This window comes from Diplotaxodon limnothrissa, linkage group LG2 (genome assembly GCF_057381915.1).
Source record: "Diplotaxodon limnothrissa isolate DT_005_m linkage group LG2, D_limnothrissa_male_GT1.1, whole genome shotgun sequence".
NCBI lineage: Eukaryota > Metazoa > Chordata > Actinopteri > Cichliformes > Cichlidae > Diplotaxodon > Diplotaxodon limnothrissa.
Genome location: NC_140597.1, coordinates 37,232,260 through 37,249,438, shown reverse-complemented (window position 1 = coordinate 37,249,438; position 17,179 = coordinate 37,232,260). Strand labels below are relative to the sequence as shown.

The 17,179-nt window shown below is 40.8% G+C and overlaps 1 protein-coding gene across 1 annotated transcript; it reads left to right on the top strand.

The window, feature by feature from the left end:
- The first annotated feature begins 104 nt into the window (after positions 1-104).
- Positions 105-1,741, top strand: mid1ip1l (MID1 interacting protein 1, like). The gene is made up of 2 exons (XM_085373068.1): positions 105-187; positions 523-1,741. Exon 2 carries the CDS (start codon positions 595-597, stop codon positions 1,069-1,071), a length of 477 nt encoding a protein of 158 aa, XP_085229194.1. The 5' UTR covers positions 105-187; positions 523-594; the 3' UTR covers positions 1,072-1,741.
- Positions 1,742-17,179: the final 15,438 nt, after the last annotated feature.

Genomic DNA, 17,179 nt, shown 5'->3' with positions numbered 1-17,179 from the left:
AACCCAAAGAGGCCGGACTTTCAGTCCTTCCTACCGCCCAACCCGGCTGCTGGGTATAAAAACAGCGCTTATCTGTCAGTCAGCTGAAGAAATTTTTATTTTTCTTCCCAGCGGGTGCTGTACGCTGCCTGAGAAAACTTGAGTTAACCAACCAGGACACCAGGCAAGCTTTCCCTCAGGTTTCCAGGTCAGTCTTGTACTCAGTGCCTCTCTAACTGAAGGGATGTTTGAATTTCAGCAGCAGGAAATCGAGGTCATAGTGATGCGCTTCGGGCATGATGGTATAGATTGGAAGCATACGGAAGTCTTATTCATCTGTTTTCTATTAGAGATGTCAGCTCGCGGTGTCGGTCCCCTGCAGCCAGGCTTTAGTCCGGCGTGCTGCAGGTGTTTTATTGTCCGTGCTGATTATGTAAAGCTGTCTCAGAGGGATTTGCCCTTGCTGTGCTGCATTTCTGCAGAGTCTGCTCAATCTCCCTGCACCTTTCCTGCATCCTAATCATCCCTCCCTTCATCTTGCAGATCACCAGCCAAACAGCTCTGCCTTTAAAGATCCACCCGTCTGCGCTACACTGTAACCTTACAGCCTTCAAAATGATGCAGATCAGCAGCGACTCCGTCGGCAACAAGCACTCCCTCATTAACGTCATGCACCGCTTCATAGCGGCCACCAACAACATGGACGAGACCATCATGGTGCCGAGCCTGCTGCGAGACATGCCGCTGGACGAGCAGCAGGCTAACAACAACAACGAACCGCCGTGCAGCAACAAGCAGAGGGACATGTACGAGCATTACCTGCTGCTCAAGTCCATAAAGAACGACATGGAGTGGGGCCTGCTGAAGAGGGAGGTGAGCAGCGGTGCCAGCTTCCTAGAGATGGCGGTGAAGCAGGAAGAGCAGCAGGCGGTGAAGGGAGACATACACGTGGATGACAACGCTGACCTGCAGCATCAGTTTCATTATCACCTCAGAGGACTGTTTGGCGTGCTGTCCAAGCTGACCATGCAGGCAGACCACCTCACCAACAGGTACAAGAGGGAAATTGGAGGAGGAAACTTCATGAGATAGAAGTAACTGCATCTGTTTTCCTCGCCCTTTTCTCCTCAAACTGACTTGAAATAGTGAGGTGTTTTGTGATGGGTCAGATCTCTTCCAAAACTCTCAGACAGTAAACTGACCAGCCAACCACTCCTGGCTTCTCCTGCTACTGAATAACACTCAAACTTCAATCCTGCTCCTCCGCCCCCTCCCATCAAATGAATAAAATAAATAAATAAACCAGTGATCCCTGCGCATGTCGTCAGCCTGCCTCTTCTGGAGAGGCTGGCATGTTCATGCTTGGTGGAGGTTTACTGAATCAAGTCCTGATGAAGCACAGCTCTGATTTTAGGCAGAACGTTTTCCCTCACGTGATCTGCATTTCAAATTTACATGAATTTCAAGTTGAAGTGAATAAAGTTTCTGCCCATAGGAGATATTGAATGCTGGCTGTTCTGTCCCTCCTTGTAAAAATGGTCATTTTATTAAAGCTGAGCTGAAGGGTTCCTGCCTGCAGAGGTTTTAAAGCGTTCCACTCAATGCTACAACAAGGTGTGCCTTGACTTTTTGTACCATACCATGTTCAATTCCTTCCCACATTGTCACTGTAAGTTGTTCATTATATAGCTTAAATGTTTGTCTATGGAAACTTAATTTGAAAATCCAATTTTATATTGCTGCAATAAAATGGAAATAAACATGAAGCTAATAATGTTTGTCTTGTCTGTCATTAGTAACAGGAAGGATGTTCAGACTCTCTCAAGTAGCCTGCCTATAAATAGATGTTTACCTCAATCTCTGCTCAGATGTAAACTAGTCTCTGATGTGACATTCCTGGCGAAAGATGATACTTTAGCTAAACTTCTGAGGGGAAACCCTTAAAACATATAGATGTTGGTCCGGCCTGTGCAATGTTAATATTTTAACATGAGTATGCGGATGTTGCAAGATAATTCTAGAAGGGTTTTAGCTGGGCGTGGCAATTTTGGCACTAAATGAGTAAGCAGTGCTGGGATCTCAACACCATTTAATCTTGTATCTGATGCAACTTGCCTGGAGTCTGTTTTAAGCACTTCAGTATATCATCTAAAGTACATGGGCACAAGTTTATATTTTTTTAAAAGTGTAATTGGACTCTTACCTCAATGCATATTCAGGCCAAGTTGCTTAAATCTTAAACTAGGCAATTAAATCCTTAAAGTTGACTTGGCTGAAATCAAAATGCCAACAATCTGTTTCAGAATGTTAAACCCTAAACTTTCCCATCAGAACTGAATAATCCTGAAACAAAATTCAAATCTCACACTGTACAAATGGTAGCTGCAAGAGGACAAGTGGCAGTAAAGCAAACTGAGCCATCACGGTTGATAAGACTTTATTTGGGTGAGACAAATTTGATAAATAATAAAACAGCAAATGGTGACAGAGAACATGGTCTGAACCTCAAGTAGTTTTGGAAGATTTGCTTCATCACATTTAGTTGATCTAAATGTTAAGTTGCTCCAACCAGAAGCCCATCCATCCATCAATCCATCCATCGCTGAGTAAAGCCCTCCCCTTAGCAACAGCTCCACCAAGAGCAGCCAATCCAGTTGCAGAGACTCCCTCCCCCTCCCTCTTTTCTCTCTCAAAGGCACAGCAGTGATTAAGAGATTGTAATGTGGTGAGGGCCATCCAGGAAGCAATGGGTCCAACACACTGGCGCTCCTCTGGCGAGCAGCAGCGAGGACGCTGGGGTCAGGGAGTTTGCATGGAAAGTGCTGTGGCGAGAGGCTGCAGTTCTCCTCTGTCTCCTCTCACAATGGGCCTCACAGATGGCTGCGAATCAAAATGGCTGTGCTGGTCAGTGTGCCTCAGCCCACTCAGATAAACTGGGTTAACCCAACTGGTGACAGCTGGCCACATGGGGAATTAAAAAAAAAGAAATGCAACCTTTACACTGATCTAATTTATAACTAAGAAATAAATCCATGGGCATGTTTGCCTGTCTGTTCATTTATTTTTATTCTATTTCTAACTTTGCTTTAATTTGATGCTTGTAAAAATCCACTGTACACACCATCAAATGATTAGAGATTAGCTTTTAATATAATGGAGTTCTTAGCTGGTACACAGTAAACAGCTGGTGGAGACCGAAAACTGAGCTTTAAGAGTAGATATTGGAATTACAATGTCCAGTTATATACAGTTAGGTCCATAATTTGTTGGACAAAGACACAGTTTTCATAGTTTTACCTTTGTAACCCAAATCTGGAGGTTTTGCAAATGTTTTGAATTAACTGTTCAGGAGTTATTGCACAGCACTCCATTTTTAGAGGCTCAAAATTAATTGGACAAACTAATATATTAAATATGAGGACTGGTTTTAATTCTTGGATGAAAATCATTTGCAGACAATGACTACCCAATGTTTGAAATCCATGGACATGACCAATTGCTGTGCTTCCTCCATTGAGGTGCTCCTTTTCCTCTGCCCGGCTTCAGTTGTTGCTTGAATTTGGGTCTCTCGGCATTCACTTTTGTATTTAATGACTGAAAAGCTGTTCTACTGGCCTCAGATCAGGTGAGTGACTTAACTATTGAGTATTATCCCAGTTCTTTAATTGAAAAATTCCTGTTTTGCTCCGTGTGCTCCTGTGGTGGTGAACAGTAGCACCAACAAATTGGTGTCTTTTGCCTGGCAACAAATTAGTGATCTAACTGTGCAAACACAGCTACAGTAATGTTGCTCTGTGCCCATGCAGACTTCTGAATGTCTATATAAGCAAATGTTTGCTCAGAAGTTTGCTTGTTTTAACAGCTTTGCATGTGGCTACAAAACAAGTGTTGCAGGTTTACACTATGCCGGCCACTTGGTTATGGTGTTCCATGTATGCCTTGCCTGCTAGCATCTTGCACCCTGCGGTTATGTGCAGGATTGTCTCAGGGGCATCTTTACACAGCCTGCACCTGGGGTCTTGCATCGTGTGGTAGACCCCAGCCTCTATGGATCTTGTCTTCAGAGCTTGTTCCTGTGCTGTCTTTGAGTCCAGCTCTGTCCAGCCACTGGTACATTGAAGATATTTATATTTAACCCACCCTCCATCATCCATCCTTTTAACCATTTATCTACTTATCCTGTTGTGGACAAGAGGCAGGGTACATCCTGGACATCACAGATTTTTCAGATTTTAAGGATTTAGCTTGTGAAATATTTTAATCTCTTAGGTAGGAGCAGGTCTTAAGTAACCTCTGACACCAGGGAAACTATCTTTTAGCACTCAAACTGTCTGAAACATATTCTATTTTAAAAAATCAAGGGTTTACTACACTAAATTATTTGTTTAGTCAGACATTTCTTCCTGTAAACTAGTGAAATCCTTGTAATGTTGTTTTCCAGCCAAACAAATCTCCAATGGTCTGAACCATGACACTGATATTCTGTAATACAGCTCGGACTGCAAAAGTCTCCCAGGTCACGTTAATGTCTTGAGAAACCCGAGAGCAAATGGTTGTGACCGCTGAGTACACTGCAGATTTCAAGATGCTCCACAGCGGTGATGAGGAAGTGCTGTTTCACCAGGCGGTGACACTTTATGCTTCACTGGCTGGGTTATATTTCAAATGTTAGATGGCTCTTTGTGTTATATAATATGTTTTAATTCATCATAGTTGTGTCTATAAAAAGGAACCCCAGTGTAAATGTTCTTCAGATATCTGATATTTTTGGCACAGGTGGGGTGTTCCAACGTGTTTTTGGCAACGTGACCGGCAGACCTAGGGACATGGCAGTCATTTGGTGTTGAAAGGACTGCTTGGATGGCAGATCTCTGCCCAGCTCCGCTTGCCAGCATGAGGCTGCGTGACTGGAGACGTGGCAGCGGCTGCTGTCACTTCTCCCAGGAGCAATTTCTATTGCTCAACAGCTGTAAAACTCCAGTCTGACGCAGATAAAGAGCCAGACAGAGCAGGTCAATTTAACCTCACACAGGCACAGGAGCACCAATGATCACAAATATAGCCTTAGATCTGCTCTTACAGTACCATTATATACAATATCTCCCTCGCGCACCTACAACATGTTTGCTCTTATCACTTCCTTACCTGCATGTTGACGTTTTTATGGTGACAACATTGCTCCCTGAGCAAACACCTTAGCACATTCACTGTAATGTTTGCTTTAATAGGCCAGCACGTTTCAAAACCTCTGAGTTCTCACCAAGGAAGCATTTATTTAAGTCAAAGAAAAGGCCTCACACAGGCTCTCACCTTTCTATCAATGGTGGAAGAAACATTGTGATTTGCTCAAAAAGAACCCACGCTGTAGTTTTATTCTTCATGGGGTTTTTTTTGTAATATATATGCAACTCTATTTTTAATTTTGCAATATGACCCACAGCATGCAGCTTCAAATGAACATAAAATAAAATAAAAGGCTGTAAAAATACGAGATGCAGATATGAAAATAAGTACGAGGTATCAAAGTATAAATATGAATCACACAAAATATCTTCACAATACAAGTATATTTACAATTATTACAAGCTTTTGAACCCCAAGTTAATCACACATCATTACTTTGAGTGCTCAGTAAGATTAGAAAAAGCACAATATAAATGCAATTATGTCACCAGGAGAAACTAACGAGAGGTTAAAAGCAGTGTTACCAGCATCTACAAATACTCTGCCGTTCAGGTTTGAACTCAGGTAGAGGTACAGAAAGTACAGAAAGTAAAAGTGTTCATCAGACAGCAGAAGGTGCGAGATTACTGCCGCTGAGACTTCAAGCTGAAATCAGTGTATTTATTGTTCCAGCAGGTTATAGGTTAACCTGCATCACGCCAGCTGATCTTGCACGTAACCCTGCAATAAAAAGGCAATCTCGGCGGCTATATCTACTGTCAGCATGTGACCCACGTCACAAACCTCGCTAAGATATCCACGAGGACATATTTTAACTCTGAGTTTAAAACATCAATGATAAATAAATGTGTGAAAAAGTGTTCAAATTAAAATTAAAGTGCGTATGCTGCACCTTAACTCAGGTGCTTGAGTCATTGAGACTACATTTGAAGAAGTCCTCCAGCATGTTTGCAGCTGGTCCCAAAGGTAACAGTTGCTTGTTATCCAAACAAGTTGGCTGTTGTTGATGCGATGCGGTTGTATGTTGCCTGCATGCAGCAGAATTACGGTTGCTAGGCATTGCCCTGACGTAAAATCGTCTCATGTGAAGCCCGCGTCGAGACCTACAATGCTCTGCCTTGTGCTGCAGAGATAATGTGAACCGGCACGTTCACTGATGTCATTAACATTTCTGCGTGTGCGACTTCTGCCTGACTGCACAAGAGGAGCGTGGTCGGAGAAAACATCCACGAGGGGGGAAAGCGGGCATCTCTAAAAAGTAACATTGTTCATAACTCACGACAGCGCTCTTGATCAAGTTTGCACGATGTTGAGCAAAAAGGAAGTTACCACAGTCGCAGTCGGTCAGTCATTCAAGGAGGTTTGTATGAAAGTGCAGCTTTGGAACCAGGCCACAGTCAACACTGTAACCACAGAACTGATTAAAAAACGTGACTTCTGTTGTTTACCTTTATGTTATCTTTGAACTGTTGTTAATTAGGATATCAGTGTTTTAATGTCTGAATATATTCACCTTCAGTTAATGGCTACGGCTTGTAGGCTCAAGACTATTTTCAGTTATATATTAGGCCCTGGTGCATTCAGGGACATTATTACTGGTTACACTGTTTGTTCAGCATCATGAATTTATGTCAAATGGAGACATCGGAGTTCCTCTGTAGTTGTTTTTTGTTGTTTGAAGACATTTTGTGTAACTTTGTGATCATTTTTCTGTGTTTTTGTGGATATGTGTGGCTGTTTTGTGTGTCATGGAAATCATTTTATGTCTATAGTTATAATACGTATTTTTTATTGTCATTTCACTTCTCTTTGTTGTTGTTTTTTTCATGTATCTTTAAAGTTATGTGTTGCTTTGTGGTTGCTTTATGTCACTTTAAGACATTTTGTGTCCCTATGTGGTTCTGTGTAACTTTGTTGCACATTTGTGTCTTATTTGTAGTCATTTTTGCGTAACCCTGCGGTTGTTTTTTCTCTTTGTGTTCCTTTTTTTTTTTTAATAAAGTCATCATTTCACGATATTTTTTTTCTTTTTGTGGTCACTTTACATATTTTTTGAAGCTTTTTTCACATTTTTTCTGGCTGTAAAGTCAAAGTTGAAGTTTGTCGTTGTTTTCTGTAACTTTATGGTAGATTTGTTTGTCTGTTAAAAGGTTTTGTCTAACTTTGAAGTTATTTTGTGTCATGTGAAGTGGTTTTGCGTTTGTGGGTTTTTTGGGGGTCTCTTTGTGGTCATTTTTGGTGTTTTTTATTTTGTAAAGTCATTTTGTTGGTTGTGGTTGTTTTGTGTTTTTTGTGGGGATTTTTGTCTGTATAAAATCCTTTTCTGGTCTTTTTTGTGTAACTTTATGGGAGCCTTGTGGGAGCTTTTGAGTCACTTTTGTGGTTTTGTTTAATTTTGTGGTCAATTTCTTTAACTTTGTGGACGCTTTGTGTCTCTTTCAACCCGTTCTCACTCCCAAAGCGTAACATTTTACGCTAGGTGACAAAGCCTTTTTGCTTTACTTTGGAGTCGTTTTGTATCTTTGAGGTCAGTTTTTGTGTCTGTGAACCTAGTGTGTCTTTTTGTGTCATACTGTGTGAATAACTTACAGAAATACTGGTTTTAGCAGTCTGTTCACGCAGACGTTTGGTCCAGAGACCTTTGGCCTAAACCCAAAAGCCCTGTTTAACAATCCATGCACAATGCTATCAAGACAGTTCTGGGAGAGGGTCACTGGGGACACGCTCTGATCCCAGTCCACACTAAATGAGATGAATTCAGTAAAATGGTGCTTTCACAGCCATCAGGTAACAAGATGGGTTAGGCAGGTTTACATTAGAAATGTATGGAGCCAAATGTACAAAACATGGCCACAAAATGGCAAATTGATGGTGTGATGCTCAAAAAGAGACGGGATGTGGGAACGCTGGAGCTGAAGCTTGTAGCCAGAGGCCTGAGGTGAAATAAGGACAGAGGACTGAGGATGGTGGCAGGCAGAGAGTTAGGGGAAGTGTGAATGGTAGACGGAAAGCTCACACTGATGAACCACAGAGCATGTTTATGACTCACATACACAAAAACAAAACAAGGCAAAAAGAGGACCACAAGATTCACAAGGAGGAGATGTGAAGTGTGTAAGACATTACAAACATTAACCACAGCTCTCTGATTTGTCAGCATGGGGAAGCAGCTGTGACGTTGGGAACACCATGTTCTTTAGGCGGAGGCTTACAGAAGTACCATCCACTTCCTGTTTTTTTCTTCAGCTGCATCGAAACCCTTGCGGTTGATCTGGTTAGATGCGTTTGCCGATTTGTAGGGCAAAATATCAACCTTTGTGTTGTTTGGGTTACGAACGCTGCTGCTGCTGGTGAAACTGACACACGAAGTGAAAATTCCTTAGAGCAGGTTTTACTCGGAATACAGCTCTCATGGTGCTGCACTACTAAACCACATAGTAGACGCCACTCTGCCTTTTATCACTGATTCCCACAACATGATTAGTATGTGCCAGCCCTGCACAGAACACACTGGGAAGGATCGTATGAGGTTACATAAGAGCCAAGTGGGTGGGTGTCGAGTCCAGCTGGAGCAGCTTACAGCCTGACACAGAGTGTCTCTGTGAGTGAACAATCCCCTCCACCCGGCCGTGTCTGCTGCTCATACACGCTTATTACTCTGTCGCTTTATATGCTGCTTATGTAGGTCAATACAGGCTTCTGTCGTGCATATATGCATGTAATATCAGAAAACGTTTGCCAGCTTCCGTGTATCAGGCAGGTTTTAAGATGCTCTGGATGCTGTAGTAAGCTTCCTGTGATAGAATCAGACTGCGATATCAGTCAGATATCACAAACCACAGAAGCATAATCAGCAGAAATGTACTTAAGCATTTAAAAATAAAGCATTCGCTGGGCAAAATGTCCCTGTTTGTCTGTTCTGCATGAGACGTTTTATTCTGTGCAGCTATCAGATAAATGTAGAGAACTAAGTAAAAAGCAAAAAGTTCAGTATGTGCTTGTTTCAATGTGGTCAAGTAGAAGTGAAGAGAAGAAATGGAAAAACTACAGTGGGAAGGCTTTTTCCAGCTTTTGTCCGGTGCTCTGTTAAACAAAGAGTAGCTGAATGGATGGCTTAGCTTTGTACAAAAGGAGTTGAATGAGTGGGAAAAGAACTCCTCCTTACGCCCTTGAGTGTTTTACTTTGAAAGTCTTTGTATGCTTTCTGTAGATGATAAAGGTTTAACCATCAAGTGACTAAGCTAGGTCATTCATGATTCACATAAAGAGTCATATACTATTTTCATTTTGTGATTGCAAATATACTGCACCTTGCATTTTTTTTAATTAATTAATTTCACAGGAATAAACTCAGTGGTGTGGAAAGGATCATGGAAAGCTGTATGACCCTTGAAATATTAATAACATTTTCCATTACACTGTCATGTTTTATTGTGAAATATGGCTAGAGTACATGTCAGGGTAACATGCTGTTGTAGAAACTTTGAGGGGGACCCAAAATGCCCCAAAACACTTCAGTTGACAGAATCAGGTTAACCTGTTTTCCATAACAATGATTGAAAAGCAGAATTATTTCCCATTAGGTGTGAAAAAGACAAAGAAGTATTCCTCTGTCATTTTAGTCTCTTTAGTTACTAAATTAAATATATAAAATATAAAATATATAAAAGAGACAGTTACAGTAAATACAGCTGAGGAGTACAGTTTAGTCAGTCATAAAGGGCAGCGATAAGATTAAAGCTGCCACTTTATCCACCAATCAGAACTGCTCCAAGTCTAATCAGTTAATCAGAACGATCAGTATTTTAATAAATGTTACAGACTCTCATAGTGTGTGAGTCTCTAAACTGACCACCTAATGACTCCTGAGCAAAGCTGCACTAAAGCAGTATTCAACAGTTTAAACGTTTTAGCTTCAACTTTGGCTATGCACTCAAAAAACTGGACTTTGTGCTGCAATGTAGAAAATAGAGGCAGTTAACCTCTTAACCTCCATCAGGACATCACTGCCCTGTTTACAAATGCAGGACTTGTGGTACCAGGTCTGCGGTTGTCTGTATATACATTTAAAAAGAAGGATTCTGGGTAATCAGCCTAATCAGACTGCCACTAAAAAAGCGGTTTAAAACAGTTAAAAACAGCTAGTCTATGGGCTCCTCTTTCTTGTGCTGTTATAAGAGCAAAGTTCTAACAAAAATCTGAAACCACTGTCTGCGCGTATCATGTTGTGTTCTTTGATTTCTGATGTTTCTCCTGTTTGTGATCAAATCCATTGTAGCTCCTATTTGCATTCCTGTCCATTTTTTGAACCAATCAGCACTTGTCCTATAGTGTCAGCCACTCTGAGCTATGTGCCGCTGGGTTTTTGGACTACACAGACGCACAAGAGCATGTTTACCTAAGCTGAAGACCCCTTTCCATTGGCTCTGTATGAGCAAATAGCGGTCGCAGTGCTTTATGTTAAGCAGCAGTCAAGTGCTAACAGGTTAAAACGTGGGCATAAACAGGAAAAGGAGCGACAGCTGAGTTCACCCATGAGACATCTTTTCAGAGCTTTCACATTGTGTATGATTTCACCACATAGAGAGACATGTGCAAAAAATAAATAAAAAAATACAAAAAAAACCCAACAAATATTAAAAAGGAAGCATGCAAAACACAGACAGTGATTGTACCTGTTATTGGTGTTAACACTGCCGGCTGTTCCCTATATTTGGGACAATGGCTCCTGATCACAGTAACACACCTCTTATCCTTTATATAACATTCAGATCCTTTTCATCTTCATGGTTTTCCCAAATTGAAACCACAGCACTCTAAGAGACAAAAGTTCTTTCAGTTTTTCACAAACAACCTCAAGGCTAAACATTACTCTTGTTACTCTTCCGAGGGTTTTTGCTCAAAAGGTGTCAATATGTCTGCTTAGAGGGTTGCCCTCTGACAAAAGACACATTTTAATGGCTATGGTGGAAAAGAGTGAAAAGAGTCTATCCTTGCAAATTCCTCCTCACGGTCAGCACTGAGCATTTAATTTTGAAGATAGTTTCAATGCTCAAACCATTTGTTTGGTTTGGCAAATTTTTTTATACCATCTTGATTCAGCCCTTCTTTGAACTGAAGACCTCACATATTAAGAAAATATCAGTATCTATTATCTATTACTCAAAGTAAAGATATATTCTACAGTTATTGAGTCTTTCTCATGTCTCCAGTTTACTCTAATTATAAGTTAGGCAGGTGATAGCAATCCTGCCAGTGAGCTAAAAGAGCTGAGTTCTGTGAAGGTTGTGCATCCATCGCTGGTTCTTTTGAATTAAACTGGGGGTGGGGCAACAGCATGGCTGTTTGTGTGAGTGTATTCACTGACATGAAGGCATCTATTGTCAGTGGAGCCGGTGCAAACCCATACATACCTCAGAAAACCCATGATCAGATTTCAAACATCAGTGTTTGTAACATGTGGCTGTTTTAAGCTAAAAATTTTCAGAATCTCAGCTGCTTTTGTTTTCTACAGAGAAACGTGACGTCAAATATGATGCAAACAACAGAAGTGCCTTTGTGTATTGAATTCATTTAAACTTGTAGCTATGAATACAGCGTGCAGTCTCTCAGGTTTACTCGGATGGCACTTTAGTTAGTTTTGAGATAGGTAAAATTAAATTAAGGGTTTTTATGAGTTAAAATAAGGAACGTCATCCAAGTGCAAGCAATATACAGTGTAACCCATTTGAAGTTTTTTCTGTTCTATTATAGGCTCTTCTGGTAACCTTTGTCTTCTATTTGTACTTTTGTCTTGCCAGTATGTGACTGTATTCTAATTTCCCTTTATAATGACACCTTCTGTACTGTTTCTAACAGCCTGTGGATTTATTTCCATGTAAAATCCGGAGGATGTTTGGTTTATACTCACCTCAGAGCCCCTTGTCTCAGTGCTTCTCTTTCACTCCCCCACAGGGCCTCAAGCAATACTAGCATACATGTCACTGATGGACTCCAACCCAAACTTAAGGACAGAGAACAAAAACCTGATCTGGCTTCAAAGAGTATTATGCTTGCTGAACAAAGGAAACTAAGGTCAGCTTCTATATTACGTATGAGGACTGCATTTAAAAGATGGACATCACCCGCTGGTTTGTGAAGTCCTACTTTTGAAACTCAAGCTGAGCATTTGGGCTGTCGCCATGACCATTTTTTAAAATCAGGTAAACCAAGGACACGTCACACATGTATGGTTTTCATAAACAAGCTAACCTGACCGAAATGAGACCCTGCTTTGGTGATAGTTTTTACACTACTGTGTACCATAATTTACTAAATGAATGTGTTGTATTAAACATGATGAAGACCATAAAATAAACAGGTAAGTGTTTACTGTAGCATGGATCAAGGCAGCAGTATTTTCATATATTTCTAGCTAATGTTACTGCTAGCAAAATGTATATGCTAATTGGTTAGCTTGCTAAATAACTTCAAAACTTATAACTCAACTAGCTTACCAACTTATTTTTTACTGTATGCCAAACAGTTTGTATTTAGCCAACATTAATTATGTAAAGGTACCAATAAAAGGTATAATCACTGCAGCTCTCTATAGTGCAAGTGGAAAGATCCCATCTAGCTGTAACCTGTATACCATGTTTTTGTCATTGTCATTAGCTTTATTGTCATTTTACTAAATACATGTCTGGTGGAAAAAAAGAAAGTTCCAACCCTCATTTAATTGAATAAATATAAAATTAAAATCAATATGTTTGGTCTGGCATCAGGTTACTTAATGTTAACTAATACAGCGAGAAGGTTCTCATTTCTTTAACAACCATCTCGCAGGACATATCGAGTGGCTGTTCAAAAGATGGTAATCCATGGGTTGGAAGGATAGTGGTAAATCACCATCTCCGAGGAAAAAATGTGGTTGTAAAAAAAATCTTGATTGATTGTGATTGGAGATTGCTTAATCAACATCTGAACTTGTGACTAATAATAAAAGTTAAAATATTTCCACTTGAACAGTGATGCACCCATCATAAATGTGGGGGCAGCGTTGTGATCTGGAGTCACTCCAGTTGGTCAGGCGTAGGTTCAACGTTATGTGCCTGAAAAAATTAAGAATACCTGAATATACTGAATGTCCAGGTTTTCCATCAGTGGATTTCTTCTTCTCTAATAGACGTATTCCAGGGTGACAATGCCAGGATTTATTGGGCTCAGTTTGTGAAAGTGTGTTTCAACATCACTTTTCCATATGGATTGCCCATCACAGTCCAGAGCTTAAACCCATTAGAAATCCTAGGAATGTGCTGTCGAAGACTTTACGCTGGGATCCGACTCTTCCATCATCAATATAAGATCATGCTGTCGTCAAATCTGAAGGAAGTCCAATGGCTTTGTTAGGTGAGGCAGTGTACTTGGATATATATACTACATTGGCCTCACAGTCATAGCGCAACATATATGGCATACAGCACAAGTAATACTGCAGCAGTACAGCACAGTATTGCAGATGTCTCAGTGCTTGCTCACGTAATGGTCACAGTGATTGTGATGTCGAGTTCATTTGTGGAGATTTGAGACTACCATTATCTACCATAAAACCACTGGACTGGCCAAATGATTGCCAGTACTCAATAAAATGCACGATAGCTCACTGGGAGTTTGCCAAAAGGTTTCTGAACTAATCTGATCTGATGAAATAAAGGATGAACTTTGTCCAACTTTTCAATGCTGTAAGAGACAGGGCAATAAGATGGACTCAGCAATACCGTCTACAGTCAAGCGAGGTGGTGGCGGCATCATGCTGTGAACATGTTTTACGCTGAACGGGCCTGAAAGAGTAGTCAGGACTATTAGTCACAGAGCAATTCCAAGTGGAAACCTTTACCACCATGCTGCGGATTTCAGGCTCAGGCTGAGATTAACATTTCAATAAGCTAACGACCTGAAGCATACCACCAAAAAGTACAGGTGTGGTTTTTGAAAAGCTCCTGGTTCATTCCTGATATTATTCTGTGTCTGGGGTGATAAGACTGCTGGTCATCCAAACCAGTACACCTACATAGGTCCTACTACCATCACCAAGTCACTAGGTGCAATAAACTTCATGTTAAATCCACACCTGTGGCCTACAACTCCACAAGAAATTAAATACAAAGAATACCTAGTAAAATATATTACATTCTTCTTACATCCAGTGACTTTAGTCCTCGTTTCACAAGATGGAGAAATCTAGGCAGCGGTAAACTACCCTCTACTAACTAAAACTTTTGCAATGACTGTGCACTAACACTATTCTGACATAACGTCCAGAAGAAATGTGTGCCAAATTTGTATTAAGATTCCCAAGAAGACTCAATGCACTGCTGACAAAGGTGCTTTCACTGAGTTCCAAGTGAAGAGTCTGAATACAGATGTAGATTGCATAACTCTAAGGATTTATTCCTAACAAATCTGATGAAGAATTGTCTTATTTTAGTCTGTTGTCTACAGACTGAAAGACAAACACATTTTTTTGTATTTTAAGATGAATCTGAAACATAAACTGGGCAAAATGTGACACAATATTCAGGATGAGTCACCACACTGTAGTCTCCTGGCTTATTTGACCTTTATGTAGCTAAAAGTTCAAAGTTCATGGTTTCTAAATTGTAACCATATTTCATTAATACGTCTGGGTGACTGTGTTCCAGACGTGCATGCAGCCTGAAGTGTTGGCTGCATGCAGAAGCAGACTCAGATATCTGGACAAGGTCAATCTCTTTGCAACACAGCAAAGGGGCAATGCACGACAGTGCTATTTTCCCCATTGGATTATATTTAGAACCGCAGGGCTCAAAGCACTGAGTCGGGAATTAAACACCACTGGATGTCTTCACATCAGCGCACAGGACATTTAACACCTGTTCTTAGAGAGTCGTTTCAAAATAGGCCTACTACAATTTATCAGTACGCTTCAACACGGCCATATACAGACACACGGAGAAGACTCAGACTGCAGACAGTGAACACGTTAATTTAAATCCTACTGATCATAACAAAAGGCCTGGCTGTGCAGTCTCACGGGATGAAAGCAGGTTTGATCTGTCTTGAACACTAAAACAATCGCCAGATAATCAAAGCACCACTTGGACAGATTAAAACATTTATTCCTGCACCTTTAAGATTCTGGTCAGCAGTTTTGTTTTGTTTTGTTTTTTAAAGCAATCTTTTAAGGAACCTATTTCAATGGGGACCGAGAGAAAAGGAAGTATCGAGACAGAGCCTTACATGCAGACTCATTGAGAAGGACTTCCCTCTTGTGCCTTTTTGAAAGAGGGCTGTTACATAACCTGATGGAGGCACTGTTAACAGACAACAGATGTCCTCAGTGAACCCAAAGGGAGGCAAGACACTTTCATGGGAACTCATTTTCATTACAAATAATACACAGGAGGGCAAAATAATCACCAACCTGAAAAGGGGCATGCTGGCAGAAGGATCATGCTGTAATTTAAATTAAATAGAAAGACCACCCAGCCCCCTGACATTCACACAGTTAACTCGTAATCATGTACCTTTTCTGTCATGTCCCTTTGTGTTTCCATGTATAAACCTGGCCTTGCTTCCACTTTCCATGTTTGTGAGTAGGTCTTGTCCTGACTTGCCCTCTTTTTTTATCCAATCAGTTTGCTGGTGCACAACGGGAGCCCAATGAGCATTAGGGGCATGGCAGGGGCTTGGTGAAGAAGGCGGACCTGAGGAGAGGCAGCTCCAGCATGATGCAAGGAGGCCTGATTTACAAGATTCCCCAATACTCCAGAAAGGCTCTGTGAAAGGATCACTTGGAATGCAGTGAGTCATCCAGATAAAGTTTCCATGACGTGACAAGTAAAACGGTTAAAAAGTCTAAATTCTGAAACTTCAATTTCAAACCCACAAAGCATTTTCTTTTCACTGGTGTCAGATTTCAGTCTTCATTTTTAAAAAGAACATTACCAGAAAAAACTTATAGTTATGAACGCACACAGAACGTGCTGTAAGTCTGGCAGCCGCCACATGCTGTCACTGCTGGGAGATAAAGCCCAGTCGCAGCAGTATTTGAACTACAGTAACCCTGTACAGGACTGTACAGGTTACAGTGCAGTTAGGACCATCTGTACCCAGAGGCCCTGCAAGGGGCTGCAACTGGCACGCTGAATATCAGTATAATAAAATATATCTGCACCGAGACTTGAAACGGAGTCCCATATGCTCCAGGCAAACATTCAGTTGCTGTATTATATTAGTTCTGATATTCTAATATTCTTATCAGTGCTGTAGCAAGAATAAATATGGCCCTTATTAACTAACCTTTGATTTCCATTCTTTCATTTTATGCAGATTTTTAAGAGTAAGTAGCTGTAATCTCATAAAGATTAAAGTGATGACTTGGATTAAATTAGATTTAATGGCTCTTTTATGTCAGTTTTAAGCATTTTTGCTGCTGCTTTTCAGTACTGCAGGGCTGATAATAGAAACATGTGTCCACTCCCTTATGGAAATGGAAGTTGTTGTTAGATCCATTTTATCTGGAGTTCAGTGACCCAGTGCAGGCGTTCCCATCATGAACAGCTACCCTACAGGCTAAGCAGGAGTTGTGGCACGTCTCGCACGATGCCACCTTCTGGTATTTTGGCTCAGCTGCGTCATAGCACAAGCACCACCATGTCCTCAAAAGCAGCGTTAGAAGAGATAAGATGTGGTTTAAAGAAGTTTCTGTCTGAAATGTACTGTTTTCATATGGTCCTGTGATCATGCTGAATGAGGAGGGAGCACAGACGTCGGCAGGATGGTTGTTTTCACAAAGGCTTCTTTTTGCTGTTGTGGTCTTAAGTTTGCATTCACTGATCATTTTTTTAAACAGTTTTTAGCTTTTTTCCGGGTGGAATGATTGTACAGCCGATATTGGGAAAACCAAGCTTGAAGGTGTTGATTTTGTAGCAGGAGCATCTTTCTTTGTCAGCACCTTCTCAGTACACAGATGTAAAACTTGCTTCACTCTGGA

Coding starts and splice junctions, on each gene's coding strand:
- mid1ip1l (XM_085373068.1), top strand. CDS start 595: ATGATGCAGATCAGCAGCGACTCCGTCGGCAACAAGCACTCCCTCATT.